Source organism: Podarcis bocagei (genome assembly GCF_964188305.1).
Source record: "Podarcis bocagei genome assembly, chromosome: 10".
Taxonomy (NCBI): domain Eukaryota; kingdom Metazoa; phylum Chordata; class Lepidosauria; order Squamata; family Lacertidae; genus Podarcis; species Podarcis bocagei.
This window is the reverse complement of record NC_138135.1, coordinates 52,401,660-52,427,038: the sequence shown is the minus strand read 5'-3', so window position 1 is coordinate 52,427,038 and position 25,379 is coordinate 52,401,660. Positions and strand designations below refer to the sequence as shown.

At 40.9% G+C, this 25,379-nt stretch overlaps 1 protein-coding gene and 1 long non-coding RNA gene across 4 annotated transcripts in view; one reads left to right on the top strand and one right to left on the bottom strand.

The window, feature by feature from the left end:
• The window catches only part of ARID2 (AT-rich interaction domain 2), a 104,379-nt gene that overhangs the window by 76,017 nt on the left and 2,983 nt on the right, over positions 1 to 25,379 (top strand). For 2 of the 3 annotated variants that reach the window (XM_081211373.1, XM_081211374.1), the window contains 7 exons: positions 236 to 308; positions 1,736 to 1,870; positions 2,753 to 2,949; positions 4,489 to 7,364; positions 21,676 to 21,821; positions 22,761 to 22,899; positions 24,129 to 24,214. In XM_081211373.1, the coding sequence (XP_081067499.1) occupies positions 236 to 308; positions 1,736 to 1,870; positions 2,753 to 2,949; positions 4,489 to 7,364; positions 21,676 to 21,821; positions 22,761 to 22,899; positions 24,129 to 24,214 (3,652 nt within the window). The remainder of the gene's footprint in view (positions 1 to 235; positions 309 to 1,735; positions 1,871 to 2,752; positions 2,950 to 4,488; positions 7,365 to 21,675; positions 21,822 to 22,760; positions 22,900 to 24,128; positions 24,215 to 25,379) is intronic. The other variant, XM_081211375.1, reaches the window with a different exon arrangement.
• Positions 9,010 to 10,414, bottom strand: LOC308596638. Its single transcript, XR_014012592.1, has 3 exons — positions 10,149 to 10,414; positions 9,995 to 10,055; positions 9,010 to 9,910 (listed from the first exon to the last, which is right to left on the bottom strand). It is a non-coding gene; the product is annotated as an uncharacterized lncRNA (long non-coding RNA).

Here is a 25,379-nt window from a genome sequence, read left to right as displayed (position 1 = left end):
AGGAACAATTGGGAGCCTTAGAGTGTTCCTTTGGGACCCTTGCTTGAATTCAGCACTGATGGCGTTGGACACCAAATAAATGCAAGTTCCACTACCTTCAGGCAGAGTTGCTCTCAGGAAAATAGGTCCAAAATGTACATTTGAGAAATAGTAAGGGGTGGAAACTAAACAAATGAAAAGGGTGGTGAGGTGGTGGTTTAAATCCTTGACCCTGACTATTATTTCTGTTCCATAGCATCAAGAGCACCACATGTTGCTCCACCACCAGGAATAGTAGAAATTGACAGTGAAAAATTTGCATGCCAGTGGTGAGTACATAATTCAAGGATTTTAATGCTGGGAGAGAAAGCCAACCATAGGAGAATGTTTAAATTTAAAATATTTTCATTTTAAAGGTTGATGTATATTTTAGAAATAAAAATATTCTGATGTTGTTTTGAAGAAATATTAATCAGCTAATTTGAACATAGGCTGTGTAGTAGTGCACAGCCTTTACAAGAATGGCTGAATGATACAGTGGTACCTCGCAAGACGAATGCCTCGCAAGACAAAAAACTCGCTAGATGAAAGGTTTTTCCGTTTTCGATTTGCCTCGCAAGACGAATTTCCCTATGGGCTTGCTTTGCAAGACGAAAACGTCTCGCGACTTTGTTTCCTTTGTCTAAAAACAAAGACATGTTTTGTTTATAAAGTTAATTTATTTTCCCTTCAATTTTTGAACTGCTCTTTACAGTATGTGTGACTTTAAAGAGCAGTTAATAAACTGTTGTTGTACCAAATTTGGCTTTGTTTGGACTTTTTTTGGCCATAGGAACGCATTAATTGATTTTCAATGCATTCCTATGGGATTTCGTGATTCGCAAGACGAAAAATTCGCTAGACGACAAAACTTGCGGAACGAATTAATTTCGTCTTGCGGGGCACCACTGTACAATATTCCTTTCTATTTTAAGTGTCTTGGTTTTCAGATAAGAGCATAAAGCATTTAATTATATCTTCACAGCAAGGGGCTTGATTTTTACTCTTGTATTAAGATGGCTGTTGTATGTTCTGCTCTTTCCTTTCTTCCTTTCCTTCCTTCCTTCCTTCCTTCCTTCCTTCCTTCCTTCCTTCCTTTCTTTCTTTCTTTCTTTCTTTCTTTCTTGTTACATCCCGTGCTTGAATGTTTTCATAGATTTGCACATTTTCATAGATAAGCACTATGTTTCTGTGTGTGTGTGTGTGTGTGTGTGTGTGTGTGTGTGTGTGTGTAGTTCAGAAATGTTTATATCAAGGAATCACAGCTTAGTGTGATAATTTTTGTTGAAGAAACAAAATATATTAGCCTTTACATTAGGCCACCATAGCACCATCCTATAAAATTCATTATCATACTGTAGGACTAAGCAACTGTATAGTCTTTCTCAAGAGGTGCCATACTGTACAGACATACTGTATTGCCATTTGTACAGGTGCTTACCTGGCTGCCTGTACAGGCATTCCAAAGTAATATCAAAGCCATGAAGAGACTTTATTTTGCAGGGCAGTGGAAGACATCCAAAGGCCAGCCAGTGCCCCATGGAACTGGAGTTGCATCCAGAACCTTATGCAGTGCACAGAGGCTCTGTGTCAGAAATGTAGATGTAGGAAGTGCTTCTTAAAAAGTTTGAAAAACATGGTTGCAGAACAGTAAGCCAGTTAGTTTTTGCATATGTGCTCATATAGTTTGTTTCTCTCTCCCAAATTGTTTCCTTAGGTTGAATGCCCATTTTGAGGTCAATCCAGATTGTTCAATCTCCCGAGCTGAAATGTACTCTGAATACCTCTCCACGTGCAGCAAACTAGCTCGCGGTGGAATCCTAACATCAACTGGATTTTATAAATGTCTTCGGTAAGTTTAACTTATTCACAGAATAAATCACAGCCTGGGGATGTGTGGTGTTCTGCAGTTTGTATTGATTTGCAAATTTAAGGAGAAAGTGTGTTATGGATATGACCATCTTGTATTCTTAAAGGTGGTAGTTGTTTGTATAACCATTGTTTTTGCTATTTTCAAACATTCCGTGTGGGTTTTTCATTTTATCTTAGCTATCTCCTAAAACTTGGAGCCAAGAGTCTGGGAGACCTTCCTTTGAACCTGCTGATCTATAAAAAAGTAGCTGTGGGATGCAAGCAGCATACTGTGCTGAAGAAATCTATAACATTTTATAGTACTTTTTCTTTCTTGCCTTAGATTTCCACCCCGCCCTTAAATAGCAATAATTGCCGTGGCCCATATGTACTCCATTGCCTTTTTGAAATTTTCTCAGGCTTAGAAGGCACAGTTTCCTTCCTGTGCTGTTCCCTGTTTTAGAAATAACTGGATTAAATTCAGTACTACTTTTCTTACAGCACTCGTTTTCTGTCTCCCTCTGATCCATTCTTCTTCCCAAGTGCTCCACTACTGTGTTCTGTTCTCCATACCAATTCCATTGCCAATGCCCACACTTCCTTGGTGCTGAAACATGAACTGATCATTGCTTACAGCAGGCTTGGTTGGGAAGCACTGATATAATCGCTACTTCAGAACCCTCACGTTTGGCAGGAAACTGAAATGTCCATCAATTGCCTTGAGGAATGGTTTTTCTGACATAGTTTACCACAATACTTAGAAAATATACTTGCATACAAAGCTAGATTTTATGCTCAGAAGATCATTGAAAAAAGCTAGCAAAATTAATTAGTATATCACTGCTACCAATAATGTGTTTGTTTGCTTGCTTGTGTTTGGCAGAACTGTCTTTCCCAATCACTCAGTGAAGAGAATAGAGGATACAAATAACAATGGGCAGGCACATATTCATGTGTTAGGAGTGAAAAGGAGGGCTATACCTCTCCCTATTCAGATGTACTATCAGCAACAACCTTCGACAACCCCTGTCCTTCGGGTTGATTCTGTTCCTGATGTAGCTCCTTCTCCTTCACCAGCAGGTAATTTATACACTGTGAATATTTTATGTTGAGTTTTGAACTGATTCAGAGCATAAAATGTTGGGCTGGTTCAAATACTGCAGTATTATGTCGTCTGTTGACCAAGAGTCGCACATGTTTTGGGATTGTGCTGCCCTAGGTGGCAAGGTTGGAGTCATGCAGGGGCAGCAGCAGGAGCATAATGCCAGTATAACTTGTCCATCAGTGAACCCACGCAGCCCCAACTTCTCCACCGCCCCATGCGGCTAAACAGGAGTGACACCCGTGTTGGGAAGGCAGGTCTGGCCACTATACATGCTGCTACCCGTAGAGACATATATACCCAGTGTGGCATGGGAACTAAGGTTACGCTCACGTGCATTCTGCCTCTTTTCTGCATCTAGTCTGATGCAGTTGATTATGTATAGCCTGCCATATGATCCTTCCACTACAAAGAGAAGGCATGCAGATCATATGGGTGAGACATTCCTGCTGATGTGCAGGGCAGTACCTGACTTTCTACATGGAGGCTGAGGGGGAGCCTGTGTTCCAGAGCCATGTGCTCACTAAGCTGCCATGGAATTGTGATTTTTTTCAAAAGCAAGGTATACATGTTGTAAGTGTACTGCATGGTGAGCTGGTGTGTGAAATCACCGTATTTTTCTGTCTATAAGACGCCCCCTATTTTTGGGGACTCAGATTTAAGAAAATGAGGGGAGATGTATCCATGTATAAGACACCCCCTAATTTTTGACATTTTTAATAATAATAATAATAATAATAATAATAATAATAATAATAATAATAATAATAATATCTTTATTGTCATTGCCCCCTCTCGGGGACAACGAAATTAAAGGGAAAAAACCTAGTCTTATACACGGAAAAATACGGTATGCAGATATACATATACACAATCCTGGAGACAATGCTACAATGCTTTGGAAACCATTTTTCGGGGGAGGGGGGTAGAGGAGATTACTTCAGCTGGTTTCCATGTTAGTTGATGTAGATAATGCAAATTATTATTTAACAACTTAAATCGTAAGCCTGCATTTTGTACACACTGATGTTATCCAAAAGCAGGTCATGTGTACCTGGCAAATTGGGCATTCAGCTGGGGTGAACCATAACAACAACAACAATTTTATTATTTATACCCCACCCGTCTGACTGGATTGCTTCAGGCACTCTGGGCTGCTTCCAACATATATAAAAACATGAAAAGTCAAACATTATAAACTTACTGATACATGGCTGCCTTCAGATGTCTTCTAAAAGTTCTGTAGTTCTTTATCTCCTTGCGAGGGCATTCCACACCATTGTTGGCCCTTGGAGTTGTAAGGAGAGGAAGGGACATACATGGACACCAAGTACAGTGATAGATACTTGAACCTCTGTCTGGTATGTACAAAGTCTGTGGTTAGAGCTAACTCCAAAGCTAATTTAAAAACCATGTGTGATTAAGTTAACTAATAATACTTCTACTTTGAAATATTGCTTGCTATAATCTCAAGGTTCCCACTAATGGCCTCCCCCCCTGCTTTATTTGGTCTACAGGACTCCCACATGGACCGCCAAGTGTTGGAAACTATTTTCCGAGGACCTCTATTAACAATCAGTCTTCAACTCTAACTGCAACACAAATGTCTTTTCCTATTCAAGGTGCACCTACAGTGGTACAGACTGGCTCCAGGATACTACAGAACCCTTCAGTTCACAGTCAGCAACAACAAAATGCTCCCATGACGGTCATACAGAATAAAGCTCCAATTTCTTGTGAAGTAGTCAAGGCCACAGTCATACAGAGCACCGTTCCCCAGTCTGCAGTTCCTGTTACTATTGCTGTAGGCGGTGGCGCACAACCTTCCAATCAGAATCCTAGCATTGCAGGGCCACAGCCCTCCGTTACTGTTGTCAGCTCTCAGACTTTGCTTCATCAACCTGTAATTCAGCAGTCCCCTTTGCACGCGGTGGTACCGGGACAAATACCCTCAGGCACTCCTGTTACGGTAATTCAACAAGCTGTACCTCAGGGCCATATATTTGGCAGAGTACAGAACATACCAGCATGCACATCAGCTGTTTCCCAGAGTCAACAGCTCATTACCACATCATCACAGCCAGTACAAACATCATCTCAGCAGTCCACAGCTGGTAACCAGCAACAAGACACGGTCATCATAGCCCCTCAGCAGTATGTCACAACTTCATCTTCCAATATAGTTACTGCTACTACAGTTCAGAATTTCCAAGTTGCTGCTGGACAGGTGGTTACGATCGCTGGCGTCCAAAATCCACCGACATCTAGAGTAGGGTTTCAGAACATTGCACCAAAGCCCCTCCCTTCTCAGCAAGTTCCCGCAACAGTGGTACAGCAGCCCATGCAGCCGTCGCAGCAACAGCAGCCTCCGCCACCTCAGCAAAGTGTCGTGATCGTAAGCCAGCCAGCTCAGCAAGGTCCAACGTACGCACCAGCCATTCACCAAATTGTTCTTACCAATCCCGCTTCGATACCCACTGGCCAAGCTGTCCAGTTGGGTGGGCAGCCAAACCTAACGCCAGCTTCCTCCCCGTCGCCTGGACCAATTTCAAATAATCAAGTCCCTACCGTAATATCCTCTCCACCGCTCACCCCGCAAACGCAAGGACCCCCTCCCACGGTCAGCCAGATGCTTTCTGTGAAGAGGCAGCAACAGCAGCAGCAGCAGCATTCACCAGCACCATCCCAGCCACAGATACAAGTCCAGCAGCAACAGCAGGTACAGATGCAAGTTCAGTCGCAGCAAAATAACCCGGCAGTGGGCCAGCCTCCTCCTAGTGAGTCAAGCCTGATAAAACAGCTGCTGCTTCCTAAGCGAGGCCCATCGACACCCGGGGGCAAGCTAATTCTCCCAGCGCCGCAGATTCCTCCTCCAAACAACGCAAGAGCTCCCAGCCCTCAAGTGGTTTATCAGATGGCAAATAACCAAACACCAAGTTTTGGAGTTCAAGGGCAGTCTTCGGCTCAGCCACTCCTAGTTGGACAGCAAAATGTTCAGTTGGTGCAGAGTGCAATCCAGCCCCAAGGAACAGTCCAAACAGTTCCCATTTCCAATTTACAAATATTGCCAGGCCAGTTGATCTCAAATAGTCCAGCAACCATTTTCCAAGGGACTTCTGGCAATCAGGTCACCATAACAGTTGTGCCAAATACTAGTTTTGCTACGGCAACTGTGAGTCAGGGAAATGCGATCATTGCTCCAGCTGGAATTGCGGTGAGTGGCACTCAGGCAGGAGTTGGGCTGCAGGTGCAAACGCTTCCACCTACCCAGGCACCTCTAGCCGGACAATCGTCATGTTCTGCTGCTGCTCCCCCGTTCAAAGGAGACAAAATCATTTGCCAAAAGGAAGAAGAAGCAAAGGAGGCAACAGGTTTACATATTCATGAGCGTAAAATTGAGGTCATGGAGAACCCTTCTTGCCGAAGAGGAGCTGCAAACACCAGCAACGGCGATGCAAAGGAAAACGAAACACAAGCGGGAAGTCTTCTAAACGGAAGAAAACATGACTCCAGTCTACCTCCAGCTAACTCAGGGAAAACTCAGAATGAGGCCAATCAGTTCTCGCAGGTCAGTAATGGACCGTCGTTAGACTTGGGTGAAAATGGAGCTCTTGGAAAGCAGAACTCTGAGCAACCAGAAACGCAGGAAATTAAAAGTGATTTGAGGAAACCCCTCGTTAATGGAATCTGTGACTTTGAAAAAGGCGATGGTTCCCATTTAAGCAAAAACATTCCAAATCACAAAACTTCCAATCATGTAGGAAATGGTGAGATTTCTCCAGTAGAACAAGGGAATATGGATGCCACACAACAAGATGCTGCCAAAGGTGATCAAGGGGAAAGATTTTCCAACGGACCTGTATTAGGTTTGGGTACTACGACTGCTGTAAGCAGTACACAAGAGGCTTCAAAACTGTTAACCCAGCAACTTAGTGGTACCATTGCTGATGTACCTAATGGACCTCTAGCTTCAAGTTTGAATTCAGATGTGCCTCAGCAACGCCCAAGTGTAGTAGTTTCGCCACAGTCAACGGCCTCTGTTATACAGGGGCATCAAATCATAGCAGTTCCACACTCAGGACCTCGTGGGCCCCTGGCTACCCTGTCATCTGAAGTTCGGTCGACTAATGGCACAGCAGAATGCAAAACTGTAAAGAGGCCAGCAGAGGATAACGATAGGGAAAATGTTCCAGGAATCCCAAATAAAGTAGGAGTTAGAATTGTTACAATCAGTGACCCTAACAAGGCTGGCTGCAGTGCAACTATGGTTGCTGTGCCAGCTGGAGCAGATCCAAGTACTGTAGCAAAAGTAGCAATAGAAAGTGCTGCTCAGCAAAAGCAGCAACAGCAACAGCAACATCCAGTACCATACATGCAAAGTATGGTCACACAGGTAGGTCCAGAGCCTTCGTTTTTACTTATTTTAGCTACCCAACTCTCTCTGTCTGTCTGTCTATGTGTGGTGTGTGGTGTGTGTGTAGAGATGTACAAATTCCACTTTTGCATTATTTCGTACACTAGCTTGGAAATGTTAAGAAAACTGTTTTGTACATTCATATACTGATGTGGTATCACTCGCTGTTATTGTTTAAGCAATGGGAGTATAGTACAGCTTAAATTCACTGAAATGATCTGCAGTCTATCAGGATATAATTTGATTATGCACAGGCAAACCTTTTGTATTCACTTATTTTATTGTGGGTTCTCTTCTGAAAACTGAGTGATGTTTCCTTGCATTTTACAGTTTTAACGTGATTTTGTTCCTGCATATGTCGCATTCAAGGCTGTGTTTTGCATCTTAATGCCTCTATTTGCAATTGATGTCTTATTTATGCAGCATGTATACTTTACATATGCCTTATACAGCTTTGTATAAAACAAACATGTAACTAAGGGATATATTAGCAAGGTTTTTTCCATTCTGCATAAAGATTAATTACAAAAATTGGAGGATTATTGAAATGGCTGAGACATTTGAGCATGAAATGGATAGTATCAGCTCTTCATCAGTAGATGTACTGTCTCTTCACTGGATCAAAAAATATCATTTTTCCTACTACTTCGCCTGCTATATATATTGTTAATTATCTTCATTTTGACGAAAGCAATATGTATGTGACATTACCTCCAGTTATTTTTGGGTCCTTGTGTTTAACAATAGAGCTGCAGTACTGAAAGTAAAACTGCTAGCATTCCCCTGATGTGCGCATTTTGTTGGTGGTGTGCTAGAGAGACATTTGCAGCTTTAAAAACTCCTGAGATGAATATATAGCTCACCTACTGTTCCACAGTAAAGGATTTATCTGGGAGAAATATGTTTCTCATATCAAAAGAGCACATTCAGATGCTTTTTTAGATTGTATCAATTTAATCTATTTATATCCCACCTTATAAAAAATTAAATAATATTCAGTCATTCCAAAACTATACAACAAAAACAGCAGAAAATCAAATCTCTAGCAAAGCCATCATTAAAATGAATAACATGACAAACAGGAATTAGAAAAAGGGGGAAAGCCTTGAAGCCATGTCCAAAATGAAGTTCGGAAGAAAACATAGTGAAATCTTAGGGAGTGGGTCACTTGATTGTGGAAATCCAGCATACACATATTTTAGATGCATTAAAAGAAACTGTCTAGTTTTCTTCAGTTTCTCCAATGTCAAGTTGCCAAAAAAGCAACAACTGGAAATGGGATAGAAGCAGGCCAAGTTTGGCACTTTTCTGTTGCATTGATTTCAATGAGAGAGGGCATAGGTTTTTAAGCAGCATTGATTTCCGTGGAAAAGCGCTAAGCTTTGGCTGAATTGTGCCTTTCTGCAGACTATAATATGAATGATTGTATAATTACAACTGGGTGTGCCCATAATGTGCAAATTTATTCACCTCTGTTCTGTTGTATATATCATCAGGATCATCAACAGAGCACTTATGGGTGATCTTGTACATCTCTTTTTTTTACCCTCCAACTTCCTGAGCTCTGCAGCATGTTCAGTTTTCGGATTTGAAATATTTGTAACTCTACTAGCCAAACAGCATGGATATTTATTGTTATTTATTTTTGTCCACCGGCAGTGTCTCTGTTTTGTCAGGATGCAGCGTCAGTAAGTTGGCCCCCACCTATTATTCCTCCAGGTACAAGTTCAGCATTGACACAGCTTCATCCAGTTCACATCCAAAGGAGAACTGGAGCATATTTCACTCACATATCGGCAACACTGATCTTGCTTTGTGTCCTTCTCTTGGCAAGAGCCAATAGAAACGCTGTATCTAAGCAGATACAATTCCGCAGTCCATGTGGGATATGTGACCAGAGATATGAATTACATTCCTAAGTTGTATCAGTGCTTTGTTAGTTGTAAGCCAATAATGTTTTAATGCTGTCAATCCACTCAACCATGAAAGGCAACCTGTCCCACTGGTACCAGTTGTGCCTATAACACACAGCTTTGGGAAAATCTGGGGTGCTTTCTAGGTAGCGGCCTCAGTTCACATACAGTGGACTCTCCTGCATGCCCCAGGATCCTCTTGAACAGGCAGGAGTTTTTTGATGGATGTGTAGATATTCCATGGAGGCAAGTCAGTGCCAAAAGCATTCCCTAAATGTGGAAAAATGGAAAGCTACTCAAAGAGATTGTGGTATGTGAATTCACGCATAAAAGGGAAAGTCCCCTACTACATGCACTGCACTGCTCTGCTCTCATAGCCCTTCACCGGTTGAATATCTAATTTGTGCTGCTGGAGGGAAGAGTGATGCTGGACTGAAGAGTGGGCAATCTCCACATTGGAACAAGCACCGTGTACATGCCTTCAGTGGTTGGAAGCCAGGAATTCATTAATTTACATCCCTGCTCCCAGCAACTTCTTGTTTTTGTATGTTTGTGGATCACGCTTCATGGGACGGGGACAAAGGTATCAGAAAGCTTGAAAAAAGATCTACCCTAGCACAAGAAGAAAAATTATTTTTAGTAAGGATTTTTCTCAGTCTTGAATTTCAGTGTCTATCCCATTAATTGGACCAGTACCTTAGTCTAGGGGTTCCCAAACTGTGGTCCATAAGCTTCATTCAACTGGTATGTGGTTTGTCTGTAAAAATGCAGTTAAATATCACACAGCATCATCACATTATAATTACTACAAAAGGCCGAAAAATCATTAAGTGGTGCAATGAACGCCTACAGCAAATTTCAAGTGGTCTGGACAGAAAACAGTTTGGGAACCAGTAGCTAGATCATGAAAAAGAAGTTTCACAGTAGTTATAATTTCATGAAAATGTACTTAAAGTTGGCCAGTAGGTGGGCTGAAAACATTCCTCTATTGGATGACATAATTATGACATCACAATCCTGTTTGTTTAGCTGCTTGTATCAAGACTACAGGTATTGAGCCAGACTATTACTATGTATCCTGCTGTCCCTTTACAAGCCACAAAATCTTGTTAAGCCCCTAAGGTGAGAAGGCTGCAATTATTAAGTGGGTGGAAAGATGAGAGAGGGCATAGAAGAGTTCTTTCTCTTGTCTGCCTCTCATTCCTTTTAGGAATGTGAAAGTCAGAAGAGGGAGGCAGGAGAGCATATGCAGAGGAGAGGAAGTGCCAGAGAAATATAATGTGTGTGTTTGGGGTCATGGTTATCTTGTTGCAGGGGGGTGGTCCCTAGGTTGAAGGACCAGAAGACAAAGCAAGGGAGATTGCTTTTGGGCTGTGGGGAGAGAGAGCTGATGGGTTGAAGCTCCTCCTCTTTCTTCGGAGCTGAAGCAATGCTTGAATTCGATAAGGATTCCTTTCTTTTAGAAATAAGGGTGCCAACTACTGTGGAATGCCTGTTCTTTAATTCTAAGGCTGCAGTAGTTCACTGATGAAGGAACTCTGTGCATGCTCAGCGTGATTCATAGCTATTGTAAATATTACAGGAACCATCCCTGGGACTTTCCCCTCTCTCTGCATTTTTTAGTTCTCCTGCCTGTAATCATATTAATTACTTCACCAATCGCTATAGGGACCACAACTGCTATCCTCTCTTGCATAGTTTGCATTAAAATATGGTGAACCTGGGTGGAACTGTGAATTGCAAGTGTTTGTGAACCTAAAATGTTGGAAGATATGTTCCTCATTCAGGAAATGTTTGTATGTGTGGACATATTTTGGAACCTTTTCTGCCTGAAAGTATTACTAGGTCAAGGGGGGGGGGGAATGGCCTGCAGTGTAACAGCAGATGACAATGATAGCGTCAGTAGGAGATTTCTCAGTAACAATGATGCCTTAATCATGTTTGCTATAGCAGGGCAGCATTTTCAGTCTGCCTCCAGGATTGAAGTTTCCAGACAACTTTAAAGTGCATTTTTCTGAAACCTCTAAGAGCTACAGTACTGACTGTTGTTCCACTACCTATTGAACAACTGATTGATGACTGACACTGAAATCTGAGTTACAGGAAATACCATTATTGTGGTTATTGTATAAGGATATTGGGCTCAGCTACATTCCCCATTCCTTTTCTGTTTTGTTGCTGTATTATATTTTTTAAATGCCAAAATGTTAGCCTTTTCTTGTTTATAGACAATAGTTCCAGAGAAAAGTCTGCAGTCGAAGACTTGTGGAAACTGACTTCCTTTGTTTCTTCCCTTCACCCTGAAAAGCCTCTCTGGAGAGTTGGGTGCCCCACTGAATTGGGTGATTACCACACACTGACGGTGCCCCTCCCCAATTCTCAGGAGTTCCCCCCTCACACATACCTTCGACCTTATTGCACCTCAGCCCAGTCATATTCAGTAGGGTCTCCTTACTCTCAGGAGAGCCTTATTGTGGAGAGGACAGAGAAATAAAATATTTAAATAAATAAATACATGATTTGCAAGTTTTGGTGAAAGTAACAAAGATTCCTTTATTCTTCTGTAATTGACGCTAAGCAGAAATGAAACAAATCTAGATTTTTTACTTGTATTTTAGTAAAAGAGGAGTTTGATAAGTAAAAGTAGGGTTGTTGTTTTTTAAAAATAATAATGTATAGATGATGTCTCAGAAGTACTCTTCTAACCATTCTAATTTGTGAGACTTTTGTAAAAAATGTTCTCTGTACAAAAACATAGCTTGTAGTGCCTCCCCATCCGCTTGTGTAACTATGCTTACTAGATACTTGTAGAGTTAGAACAACTTCTCAAATAAATCATCTCAGTGTTTGTGTTATGTAGCAAGCCCCTATTACCTACTGAGAGCATCTCCAAAATGTTTATTGTTTCTAAATAACTGTGCGAGTTTGTGTATATTCTGTTAATACACCCAAGTGATCTGAATTGCAAATTTTCATCTTGATCATAGATGACTTTTTGAAACTTCTTGTTTTATGTTCTACTGCTTCAGATAACTTTTGACTGTCAATTTATTTATTGTGTTCCTATTGCTTGTAGCGTGATGGCCCTTATCCTATTTTATCTGTATGTTAATATGATAAAACTCCTGTCTCTTTCTCCTGTCTTATGTTATGACATGCCCTTGGGTTGTTCTTTACATGGGTTACTTCAGCCCTGTTCCAGTGAAATTCCAACTGTATTGTTTGTTGGTATGTTTGTTTGTTTAAAAGTATTTGCAAAATGCTTTATGGCCATATCCTCACAAAATGATACTCAAGGAAGGAGTGATAACGATAAATAATGGCTATAACAGATAGTATTCAATAATTTCTCAGGGTAGTAGGTTTGAGCCCTACGCTGGGCAAAAGATTGCTATATTGCAGTGGGTGGACTAGATGAGTCTTGTAGTCCCTTCAAACTATGATTCTATGATTTTTTTCTTCAGTTAATGTCAAGCAGCAGCTCCAAATCCACTTTCTTAACATACTTGTGATCCCGGTTAAGGCAGTGAAGGCAAACGTCTATAAAGACCACTTCAAGACTGCGACATTAGGGGCAAAAAGTCAGCTGGAGCCACCATTAAGACCATCTCCCCCTTGCACTCACAAATCTAACAGATATTGACCGCGGGCAAAAAAGAAGGACCCCTGCAGCAAATCTAGGTGTTTGGGCAGGATTATAATGAATGAAGGCAGTCCTTCAGATAACACAGCCCCAATCCATTTATAGTTTAGAAAGGTTAAACACTTTGAATTAGGCTGGAAACGTACTGGTACCCAGTGCAACACACAAAATTGGTGTATGTTAACAATGAGGTAGAGGATTGGAAATGTACTCCTGTGGCCCACCTGACATTCCCCTATTGAATGACCACCATGTTTTAATGGGGCCTGTACCCTCACCCGTGAAATTGAAACCCCCTGAAATGTGTAACTACTGTATGGTTTGGGCCTCTTTTTAGAAATGTGGCATCCAGTGTGCAGGCGCCAAGAAAGTCGAATGTAACTCAGATCTCTATTAACATGGATATTCTATACATGTTTGCATTCAGGCTACTCTGTTCACAGATTCATGTGGGAATTATTTAATTTTTCCAAAGCTCTTTTGTTTTTGTTTTCTTTTTGCTGAGGAGCAACTTAATAACACTTTCAGCTTAATTATGCTAAAACAAACCTATGACACTATGAAGCTGAGACATTGCATCAAACCATTTGGCTATGTAGCCCAGTCCTCCTTCAAACTCTCCGACTGATGTCTTTCCTGGTCTGTTTCCTGACAGCCTTTTTAATGTGAGAAGCCATGGACTTGGTCTGGAAACTGTGAAAACAACAAAGGATATGGTCTTTATTGCCCACATTTCAGAGCTGGGCTTTGGAGAAACAATAGGGCTGAATTTAATTAAGTTGTTAAGCTAGTGGAAGCAATGAATCCTGCTAGTGCAACAAGACTTTTCCCACCGATGCACCACCTCCCGCCTCACCAGATCTGCTTGGGGCGGTCAGGATTACTACCAGAACCCTGAGGGCATTGAGAGATGGGGTTGTTCCAGCTGGCAAGCAGAAATGCTTCCATTGATGGAACAATCTGCTTTAGCACTGTTGAATTGCACCTGTAGTTTTGGATTCTAAGACGAGTGAGTAGAAGGGAATTTACAGAATGAAATTTCAATACCTTCCTCCCTCTTGCTGCTGCCTGGACCTACAGAAAAGCATCCCTAGGGGGTTGAGCTCTCCTGAGCAATGTGGGATGGGATACAAGCAGGCGAAACGTACCCAGTTTGGTGGGTTGAGGAGGGTGGTCCTGACCAATGTAGGATGGAGTATGAGGGGCTGCAGGAGTCCAGCATTGACGCCTGGACCTTGTCGCATTGTTCAAGACACCTTGATGCTCTGGAGAGGCTTTTCAAGGGGCATAAGTGGCTGTCCTTCTATGAACCTTCTTCCATTCACCTTTCTCAATATGAACTTTATTAGCAGTAGATTCAGAACAAAGGACTGCTTCACACAGCAGATATTTAACTAATGGAATTCACTAAGCAAGTTCATAAAGGATGGTCTATCAGTGGCTCTTTGCCATGATAGCACAATGAAACCTACCAGTTGTTGCAATATCAATAGCAAGGAAGGGCTGTTGCCATCAGGTCCTACTTGTTGGCTTTTTCTAGCAGTGCTAGAAATGGGATTGTAGACCGGGAAGCCCATTCGTGGATCCAATAGGGCTCTAGTTACATTCGTTCTTTACATTTATTGACAAAGAATACACACTTGTTAAATGCTGCAGAAATCTGATTTTTTTTACTGGATTCTGTACAGAATCATTCTATAGAGTACATTATGCTTATATCCAAGTAGTCCTACAGTTCTCTTAAGGGCAGATGTTGATGTGCCTTCAGTGCACCATAAGGCATCCATCTAGATGAGGAACACAGCTTTTCTAAAATATATCTTTGAGAACAGATGGGCCAAACTGCCCTTATGACTGACTCTTGGTTTTTAATGTACTGTAGATTTCTGGAGCACATTGACCTCTCCTGGACATCAGTTCACTTGCAAACAAAGGATAGAGCCAAACATTTAGCTCAGACCACATACAATGATACTGAACTAGTTTGATCAGGCTGCAGTTCAAAATGCTTTTTTTTTTTTTAACAATGGCACTGCCGTTTAAGGCCTTGTAATCTAGAGTATTGTATTTCTTCTTTGTCTTATATTTGAGAAACTTGCATATGTTTTCAGGCACTGTCTTGGTTATAACACCTTTTATCCTTGAAAGCTATGGATAAATTTAAAACCACTCAGACTTGCAAGCCTCTCAGCATGAGAAGGGGTTGTTTTTAAACTTAGTTCTTGAATATAGAATCTCAAGATAATTTGCATCTTTTATATGTTGGGCTTTATATGTAGTTTTCCTACTCTTTCATTTTGAATACATGGAATCAATGTTTGACAGGGCCAGCCCAGGACATTTTGCTGTTTGAGGTGAAACTGCAAATGATGCCCCTCTTGCCACAATATTGATGCCTACTATTCAAGGCCATTCAACTTATTTTAACACATGAGGCAAAAAAACATCTACAACCACCTGTCCCCTTTCACTGGCAGTAAAAATGCTGTAATAATAAATGACAAATATTTGGTGCCTTTTCATGACATCCAAAATCAGCTGCCTGAGGTGGTAGCCTCACTCTGCTAAATGGATGGGCTAAACCTGGCAGGCAAATCTTGTCCCCATCTTCACAAATGTGAAGAAGGAAGACCCAAGTAGCTACCAACCATCAATACCAGGGAAGGTCCTGGAACAGATAATTCAACAGTCGGTTTGTGAGCATTTAGAAAAGGGATGCTATGATTACTAAGACCCAGCATGGGTTTCTCAACAATAAGTCATACCAGACCAATCTGATTACTTTTTTTGATGGAATTACGGACTTGGTGGATCACGGAAATACTGTGGACATAGTGTATCTTGATGATGTTTGAATTGTATAACAAATTCTACCAACCAAACTACAGTGGTACCTCGGGTTACAGACGCTTCAGGTTACAGACTCTGCTAACCCAGAAATAGTACCTCAGGTTAAGAACTTTGCTTCAGGATGAGAACAGAAATCACACAGTGGCGGCGTGGCAGCAGCAGGAGGCCCCATTAGTTAAAGTGGTATTTCAGGTTAAGAATGGACCTCCAGAACGAATTAAGTTCTTAACCCAAGGTACCACTGTATGTATTTCAGTTTCTTTAATCTCTGCTAACTTTCTGTGAACTATGTTTTAAGATACTGCCTTTACTAAGTGATGGAAATAACCCACTAGACGCAGGTCTCGCTATCTGAACACAATGCGTTCTCAGGAAATCGTTTGTTAAGACAAGTGTTTGCATAACAAGTCAACTTTTCCATTTATTCCAATGAGGAACTTTCTAATGTGTTCCTGACCAAAGGATTTTGACTCCAAAATGACATACACACACACGAAAACCATATGAAACCTTACAAAAGGCAAATGAGGGAAAATGCTTTCTTGTTCAATCTCTCCTCCATTCTCCCCCTCCCATCATGTTTTCTGGCAAAACAGAAAAGGCTGTATATTAAGGCTGCATATTTGGTTACAGTACTACATGCACGTTTGGCTGTTCATATTAGCGGTGTGTATAGAGGGGTTTGGATACTAATTCCTCATGTTTGGATAAGTGAGTTTTTGTATAACAAATGTTTGGATAGTGGGACCTGCGTGTAGCTCCTATTCTGCCCCATATATGATTTAACCACTACTGTTCTGATTCATAGGGTGATTTATTGTGATGCCCAAAATTCAATGTCTTGTTAAATGGGAAGGATAAAAATTTCAGGTAATATATTTCACATTAGTTGCACTCCGGACTAGAGTGCTTATAATTAAAAATATATGTACCTTGTATGGTATCATGGGGAAGTAATCACCTTTTCTGTCACCAGCAGTTACATTGTTTGAGTTGAGCAGTTTGTGAAAATACCTCAAAAGATTGGTTCCTTTATGCCTAACATTTATCTTTGCCATATTTGAAGCTTTAAAAATACATATTTTGAATGATAGGATAAATGAAAAATTATTTTGGGATGGGGGGGAGAGAATGTTTAGTCCTTTGAGTGAGAGTAATCTTATTTATTATCAGTTTCATTACTGTTAAGCTATCATATATTTATTGTTGTTTTTTGAATTGGCTGCTTTCCCATATCAGATTCAAGCTGCAGTGTATGTAATGTGTTAAGATAAATATATACGCTCCCAGTTATCACAAAATCCTTGCTATTTGAATTATGTATATTTTGCTTATGTGCACTTTGAATTGTACTAATGGTAACCTTTAAATAATAGTTTCATTTCTGTGCTGTATGTATTTGAATAATGAACCATACAAAATGGGCTTGTGAAGGAAGCAGCGTATTCCGAGGACAGTTTGCATTTATGATTCAGTACCCTAAATTCCCAAAGAGTGAGTTAGGAACTGTAATGTATTTTGATTTAATGCCTTTACAGTTGTTGTTTTTTTTAACCCACAACTTGAATTGTATAGGTAATCTAATTACCCATACATTTTTGTATATATGTGAAGACTGGTGAGATGCTGCAGCTGCTGCTGCTTGGACCGTGTTCGCCTTTCTTTTCCCGGCCAGATTCTCAGCTGAGGTGATAAGAAGAGATTTGGGGCCACCTTTTTCTCGGTATCCAGTGCAGATCCAAATCCAACTTTCAGTGCATACACCTTGTGTTGGAGAACAGTAATAGACAATGCATTTGAAAGCATATTTAAAGTACATAACTTCTTCCCCAAAGAATCCTGAGAACTGTTGTTTAGAGCTACAATTTTCATTACCCTTAAACTACAGTTCCCATTGGAGAAGCCATGTGCTTTAAAAATATGCTGTGGATGATGTAGTCTAAGAACAATTTGGGTTACTGCAGCATTGATTTTATCCTTTGCAGATGCAACTGGCCTGCTCACGGTTTCAGGGCTCCAGCTCAAGCCGTGAAAGAGCAGGAAACCCAATTTTACAAGTATGAATCTCTTTAGCCGTGTGTTTTCCTTTTGGTTTATTGGCTCTCTGCCACTAGTTTTCAGTAGAGATCCCAGATGTAGAGATTCCTGAGCATCATGAGAGAATTGGCGTTAAAGGGATGTAATGGATAATTGATTCTCCTTTTTCAAATGGGATAGCTAAAAAATAAATAAATCTTGGCGTGAAGAGTGCATTAAGGCCAGATTGGGAGAATAACCAACATTCAACTTTGCACGCAAATTAGCATGGTGATGGACCCTGATGTAAAATTGTGACTCCTCACAAAAATCTGATGGCTGTTTTTCCTGGTTCTTTTTCAGAGGCTCTGCTCAGTAGTAAATGAAAGCTGAGTGGCTTCTTCCTTTTTGTCTTGATCCTGTCCATCTTACTTAAGCAGTTTTGGGCAGAGTTAGCAAAATTCTTGTCCTCCGAAAAGCACCTGGCAAATGGAGGGCACTGAATAAACATTACACCGTCTCAGCAACAGCAACAAGCAGATGGCTCATTTCAACCCAGTTGGATTTTAGCAAATGGGAAAAACACCTAGCTTGGTGTGCTGTTTAAAACAACAGTATGGATTGCAAATATTAAAGTGTTTTGCATTATGTTTGTAGCTTCATCTGGACAACTAATTTGCTGCAGTTTGAGACAGGAAAGGGTTGGCATCATTTCTAGCTTTCTGTTATCTTTCTGTATTTTTCCTTTGAGAGCATTGCTTTTGTGATTGGTGATTGAGAGAGCTATGTATTAACTTACCTGGAAGCTTGTTTTATTTGACTTTCCAGAAACATCTGTTAAGTATAGCTATGCTTCCCTCCCATTATTGGTCTATCATAGAAGTGCTTGATATTGGGCCAGTTTTCCAAAAATAAGAAATCGGTTTCTTCTGGGGCTTGAAAAATGTCGACTTTCTGACTCCCTTTTCCAGTTCCCCCTTCTTCATAAGCACTTACTTGATCCATCCTATTTAAATAGGCTTCTGTGGAAAGCAGATTGGCAAAACTTCAAGCAGCTCCAAAGCCATTGGCTGCAGCCTCACCTTGATATGGTCAGGCCAGTTGCTGCAAAGCAGGTGCATAGCTCCAGGAGCTATTATGTGTTGCTGTGTATGGAGCCATTGAAGTTCCCAGATGGAGTGACTAAGCTTGTCATTTGACTGTTATTCACTTTTGAATAACATGAATGTACTGAGAGTTAAATTTCAGTAATCTATTGTCAGTAAGGCAAAAAAATAAAATAAAATTCATGCCACATAGGCTATTCATTTTTCAGTCTGAATTATCTCTATGCTCCTTGCATTTAGTTCAGTTTCTCCTTAATTTATGTAAGACCATTCTTGAAGAGGTCTTTGAACTTATGCTGATCTTTAGGTGTGTGTTGTGTTTTTTTAACAGGAGGAGCCAACTGAAACTTGGCTTTTATAATTTTTGCATCTGTGGGTTAAACCACAGAGCCTAGGACTTGCCGATCAGAAGGTCGGCGGTTCGAATCCCCGTGATGGGGTGAGCTCCTGTTGCTCGGTCCCTGCTCCTGCCAACCTAGCAGTTCAACAGCACATCAAAGTGCAAGTAGATAAATAGGTAATGCTCCGTCGGGAAGGTAAACGGCATTTCTGTGTGCTGCTCTGGTTCACCAGAAGCGGCTTAGTCATGCTGGCCACATGACCTGGAAGCTGTACGCCGGCTCCCTTGGCCAATAAAGTGAGATGAGCGCCGCAACCCCAGAGTCGGCCACGACTGGACCTAATGGTGAGGGGTCCCTTTACCTTTACTAGGCATAGTATGGTCATGGTTATGTTTCTTCATAGAAAATGTTGAGAAAAATAAACCCAGGGTGCTTTTTAAAAGGTCTTGCTCTCAGCCTTACACTTGTTCACTCCTTTTAATGATGGTTTGTTTGAATGATCTGGTGGACTTGCTGGAATTCTATATATTTTGCATTTATTTAAGGGGGGGGGACTCATATGACTATAGTTTACCATGTACTATATGGCAAAAGCTGGTCAGATACAGGTAATTGTTTTTCTATACCAACTTCTGCTTGCCCAGTGTTTCTGAAACGGTGGACATTGAACCACTTTCTGGTGTGCCTCAGTGCCACAGCCTTCCCCACCTTATAGTCATGCTATAGCCTTTTAGTCTGACTAGTACCAGCTCCAGAAACTCCTTGTCTGCTGATTATAGGTGGCCAGGATACAAAGGAGGATGTGGGAAGGGAGGTCTTAGGAGGTGTTGAAGGGCAATAGAAACTGAGATAAGTGTTGTCTATGCTCTGGTAACCTTTGGTTATATTCCTGCAATACATTATACGTAGGGACAATTTGAGAACTTCCGCTTGTGCAAAATTCAGTGGCCAGGCTGCTCACCACGACAACATGGCTTGAGCATATAGTGTCAGTCCTGGCTGAACTGCACTGGCTGCCAGTTAGTTTCCAGGCCCGATTCAAAGTGCTGGCTTTGACCTATAATTCCTTAAATGGATCTGCACCACAATACTGCAAAGACTACCTCTCTCCATATGAATCCACCTGGACCTTGCAGTGTTCTTCTGGGGCCCTTCTTCATGTGCTTCTTCCATGAGAGGTCTGGAGAGTGGCAGCAGGAAATGGGCCTTTTCTGCAGTGGCTTCCCATTTGTGGAATGCTCTTTCCAGGGAGGTTTGGCTGGAGCCTTCTTTATACACTTTATACACTTGAAAAGCATTGCTCTTCAAACAGGCCTTTGGCTGACTAACATCCTATATCCCTTTAAATATGTTGGGTGGGGTATTGGCTTGATTGGTTTTTGTCCTTGTTCTTATTATGTATTTTGTGTTTTTTTCCCCTTGTATTTTTATGCTGTGAACCACCCTGAGATCTACAGATGAAGGGTGGTATACAAATTTTGATGATGATGATGATGGTGATGATGATGGTGATGATGATGATACTGGTGTTTTGAAGAGGCTATATTGATATAAGTACCAGTCTTACAGATATAAATCACATGGTATAATCATCCTGGAACCTCAAAATGCAGGGTGGGCGGGCCCCTGTTTCTCATTAAAATGAAAAACAAATTGTGGAAAGTATCACAGATGTTGAGGGAAAGGATTCTGGGCTGGTGTTTTATTTGGCATGCTAATGTTTAACTTGCTAAAGTTAACGCTGATGGAGAGATTTCAAACATCTCACCTTCATTTTAAAATGGTATCTGAAAGACGGAGTATGTTACCCCCCCCCTTTAAAAGTGAAGGTCTGCCATTATGGTAAATACTTAAAACAACCCCATTACATATCAACATCATATGTGCACATGTTGTGGCATATACAGAATGAACAGGTTGATCAAATCTTGAGAGTTGCTCATTCAAAACTTTACTTAACATTTGTTACAGGCAATGAAAGGAAAAGCCAAATATACATGGTGGTTTTAAAGATAATCCTTTAAATTACTCTGACTGAAAAAAAGATAAGTTGCCAAATTCATACAAGTATGTTAAATTGCTCCATCACTTTATCTCTATAGAGAAAGATTGCCATCTGGAAAGCTTCCTAAAAGCTGTATCTAATTTTCTGTTGAACCTGAAACGTAAAAATAGAGTAGCTATAGAATATTGGGGAAAGTCTGTAAATAGCTCAAGAGTACTCCAGTCTTTATTTCATTTTACTATTTAGAGACAGTGAGTACCATCTATCTCCCTCTGCAGTCAATAGCAAAACTGCGGATCACTATGGTTTCACCTATTGCCGCTGGAAGTGTGCTCCGTGAAATCAGATCTTGCATTGTTCAATAAACAATAATCAGGCAGGAATTTAAATCTTCCTTGTTTTGAATTTTCCCACAGAGCACACCTGTCACACCAGTACCAATGCAAGTCCAGGGCCCATCTGTCAGTCTGCCACCTTCTGTGTTCACTGTACCAAGTTCGCACACAGAACAAGTGAAAAAACCTGGACAGAATTTCATGTGTCTCTGGCAATCCTGTAAAAAGTAAGTGTTTTTCTTTGAGTTGACCCATATATTACAAAGGTTTAGTTTTATGCAACATGATATTTGTGGTTGTTGACCCCCATCCTTTTTAAAGTTTCCCATCAGTCAGCTCACCTGTCAGCTAACCGAGGAAAAATTGGTTTTTTTATAGAGAAATAGAGAAAAGCATCCCTCTCTCAGTTCTTTTCCCACCACTGGAAACTAAGGTCTTCTTTTGCTAGGGAGTTCCTTGAGAAAGCACTTAACTGAAGATGGAAGACAAAGCTGAAGGTGATCTTTGGGAGAGTGAGAGAGCCAATACCCCTAGTGACTGGTTTTAGGGAACTTCATTTGAAATACATTATTCCCTTACCCTCGGTGTCAATGGTTGAACAGAATCTTCAGCACCATTCAAGCACCTGTTTGCACAAGTGGTCAGTCTTACAAATGTTTAACTCTTTCTTAGGGAAGGGAAGGTCTTTATCACCTATTTTTTTAAAGGTACAAATCCATTCCTTTCTGCTGCATATAAGTTCAGCGGTACCTCGGTTTTCGAACGTCTCCGTTGACAAACATTTCGGTTTTCTAACTCCATAAACCCGGGAGTAAGTGCTTAAGTTTTTGAACACACCTCAGAAGTCGAACATGCCATGCAGCTTCCACTGAGTGCAAGATCCTGAGGTCTAGCTGTAGGCTATAGAGTTTTCAGTTTTCGAACGTTTCAGAACTCGGAACGGTCTTCCAGAACGGATTACGTTTGAAAACCGAGGTGCCACTGTATTGCACAGTCTTTTGCAGCAAGCAACCCTTAGTGATAGTAAGTCAAACTTCTGAATAATTAACATTTGCCATTTCTTGCATTTTTATTTTTCAGTATTCATGTTGATTGCTCAGGCGACAAAATTGTTAGCAAAATCGTATTCCTTCTTTGCCTGAGTTTAAATGTATTACATTTTCCAGGTGGTTTCAAACGCCATCCCAGGTTTTCTATCACGCTGCAACTGAACATGGAGGAAAAGACGTCTACCCTGGACAGTGTTTATGGGAGGGCTGTGAACCTTTCCAGCGGCAAAGGTTTTCCTTCATTACCCACTTGCAGGTAGAAATTGGTCTCCTATCCCTTTTCTCAGTATTGATGTGAAATTTGAAAGGCATTATTTTTATATAAATATAAAAATTCTACGCTAGAAAGTAAGTGGTGCACGTTCCTTCTAATGCCAAGAATGGCAGGCTCAGAAACAGTTCAGAAAAAGCAGTCCAGTGTGATCTGAGCTTGCTCAGTGGCCTTCAGGAACTACAGTAAATTAAGATTGTGGATGTGGGGAAGGAGGAATGAAGGGGGAATTGTGAGGAGAGAATTTGCCAGCTTGAGCCTCTAATAGCTTATAGATGGGGTGGAGCATGTGCATCATGAGGTGAAATAACTTCCTTCTATGCACTATAGTGGGAGACAGCAGAAGGCCCAGCTATAGAACAACAGGGTGCTCTAATTCAGGGGCTTGCAGTCAGTGTCAAACCAAAAGTCTTATCACAACATACATATATCGCATTTGATAGTAATAAAATGCAGAGCAAGGGAATTTCTGCTCCTCTCTCCTCCACCAGCAAATACCATTTTATTTTCCCAGGCTTTGAAAGCATTTTAACCTCCTGAAGTGGTTTTAATGCTGCTGTGTTTATATCCTTATCCATGAATTGTTTTACTGATGTTTTGTTCTTCCTAATTTAATGTTGTGAACCACCCACTGCAATGTTCCTAATTTAATGTTGTGAACCACCCACTCACTTTTCTAGGAGTAAGCATCATTGAACTCAATGAGACTTACTTCTGAGTTGTCATGCATAATGTTGTGCTTTCAGTTCGCTGTAAGCATGATCAAAGCTTGTTCATATTTATTACATTTTTTTACAATGGCTGAGACCAGCATGATGCACCAAATATTTCTACCTCATTCATCAGCGGGCTATAGGTTTGACCTTTTCCAGGTGTTTTTCTATTAGCTTCTGTGCAGTAGCTAGAAGAGTGCTTATCCAAATGGTGTTTTCCTTCTTCATTGCATTTCATTCTTCAGTCAATAACGAGGCAATGAATTATAACAACACAGTGTACAAAATGTCTCAAATTCACATTGTTCAATATGATGTTGCTGAATTTTCCATATTGACTGGGCAGTGTGCAGAGTCTCCACCCATTAATGTGAATGTGCATAATTGCAGTGTTTGTGAATGTTCACCAGTCAATTTATGAGATGTTTATGCACACACACACACCACTCTCTCTACTAGGTCTATGTTATGTATTTAACATTATTTTTTTCTCTCAAACAGGATAAGCACTGCTCAAGAGATGCCCTTCTTGCAGGATTAAAACAAGATGACCACGGACAAGCAGGAAGTTCAAAACCTTCCACAAAGTAAGAGACATGAGCTTCATTATTAATCTAGCAGCAGAATCCTATGCATGTTTTCTCAGAATTCCAGCTGTGTTCAGTGAAGCTGTGTCCCAGTTTATCATGCATAGGATTGCTGGCTAAGTTCTCCTGGATGAACACTTTCATTGTTGGGGATGCAGCAAGGTCACATTGCCAGTCACCAGTCTAATACCTCATCTTCTTCTGATCCTTTGGTGGCAGAGGTTGGGACAGCTTATGGGTGGCATGTAGCTCACCAAATCTGTATTTTTCGCTTGGCACATACTGTGTACAGCTCACCAAACAGTACACTGACGATTGTGTTATTTGTATGGAATGTCTGCTCATGAGTCTATCCATTTTGCATTTTTCTAACAGTCGAACGCTAAATATCTTTGTCGCAGAAGGGTCCCAACATCCTTACTATTCCTTTTAAAATCTCTCACAGTTACAGAAACTAGGCATTATGCAAAGAGAGCAGTGACCCCCTTCCAATTTCAACTGCCAGTTGGATAAGTCATTATTCCTGTTCATCCCATTTTGAATGGGAACCAGAATTGTCTCCTTTTGTAATGCTCTCATCTTCATGAAAAGTTCTGTTCCTTCCTCATGCAGAGCTCTTGTTTCTCCCCTCAGCTCATGGGCCACACTCCTTGGCAGCATGACCAGTTATAGAAAGATTTGTGGGCTGCTTCCTAATCTCCCAATTCGTCCTCCGCTCTTCTCATTTTATTTATGTCACTTTTAGAGATAGTATAGAAGAGGAGACAGGGATGTTGGGACATGCCTAGACCTCCCGTTCTCTAGGTGGCACTGGTGCACTTATTTGCAAGGCATACTGAAGGGAAGGGAGAAAACAAACAGGCCACTGAGCTCCGTGTGGAACCCACTGCACACTGCAGCTGTGTGGGGAAAAGATCCTAACATGATTCTAAGGATGGCTATCAAAGGATTAAAAAAATTCTTTATCATATGATTTGAATAGATTGGATATGTTTGCACATTAGCAAAACAAATATTAAAAAGGAAAATCTGGATCTGTAACAACATTAGCAACTTGAGAATCAACAATTATAACTTTCTATGTCTCCGGGAAGTTTTTAAAAATGGTCAATGTTTTATTGTGTTTTAAAATATTTTGTTGGGACCCGCCCAGGAGTGGCTAGGG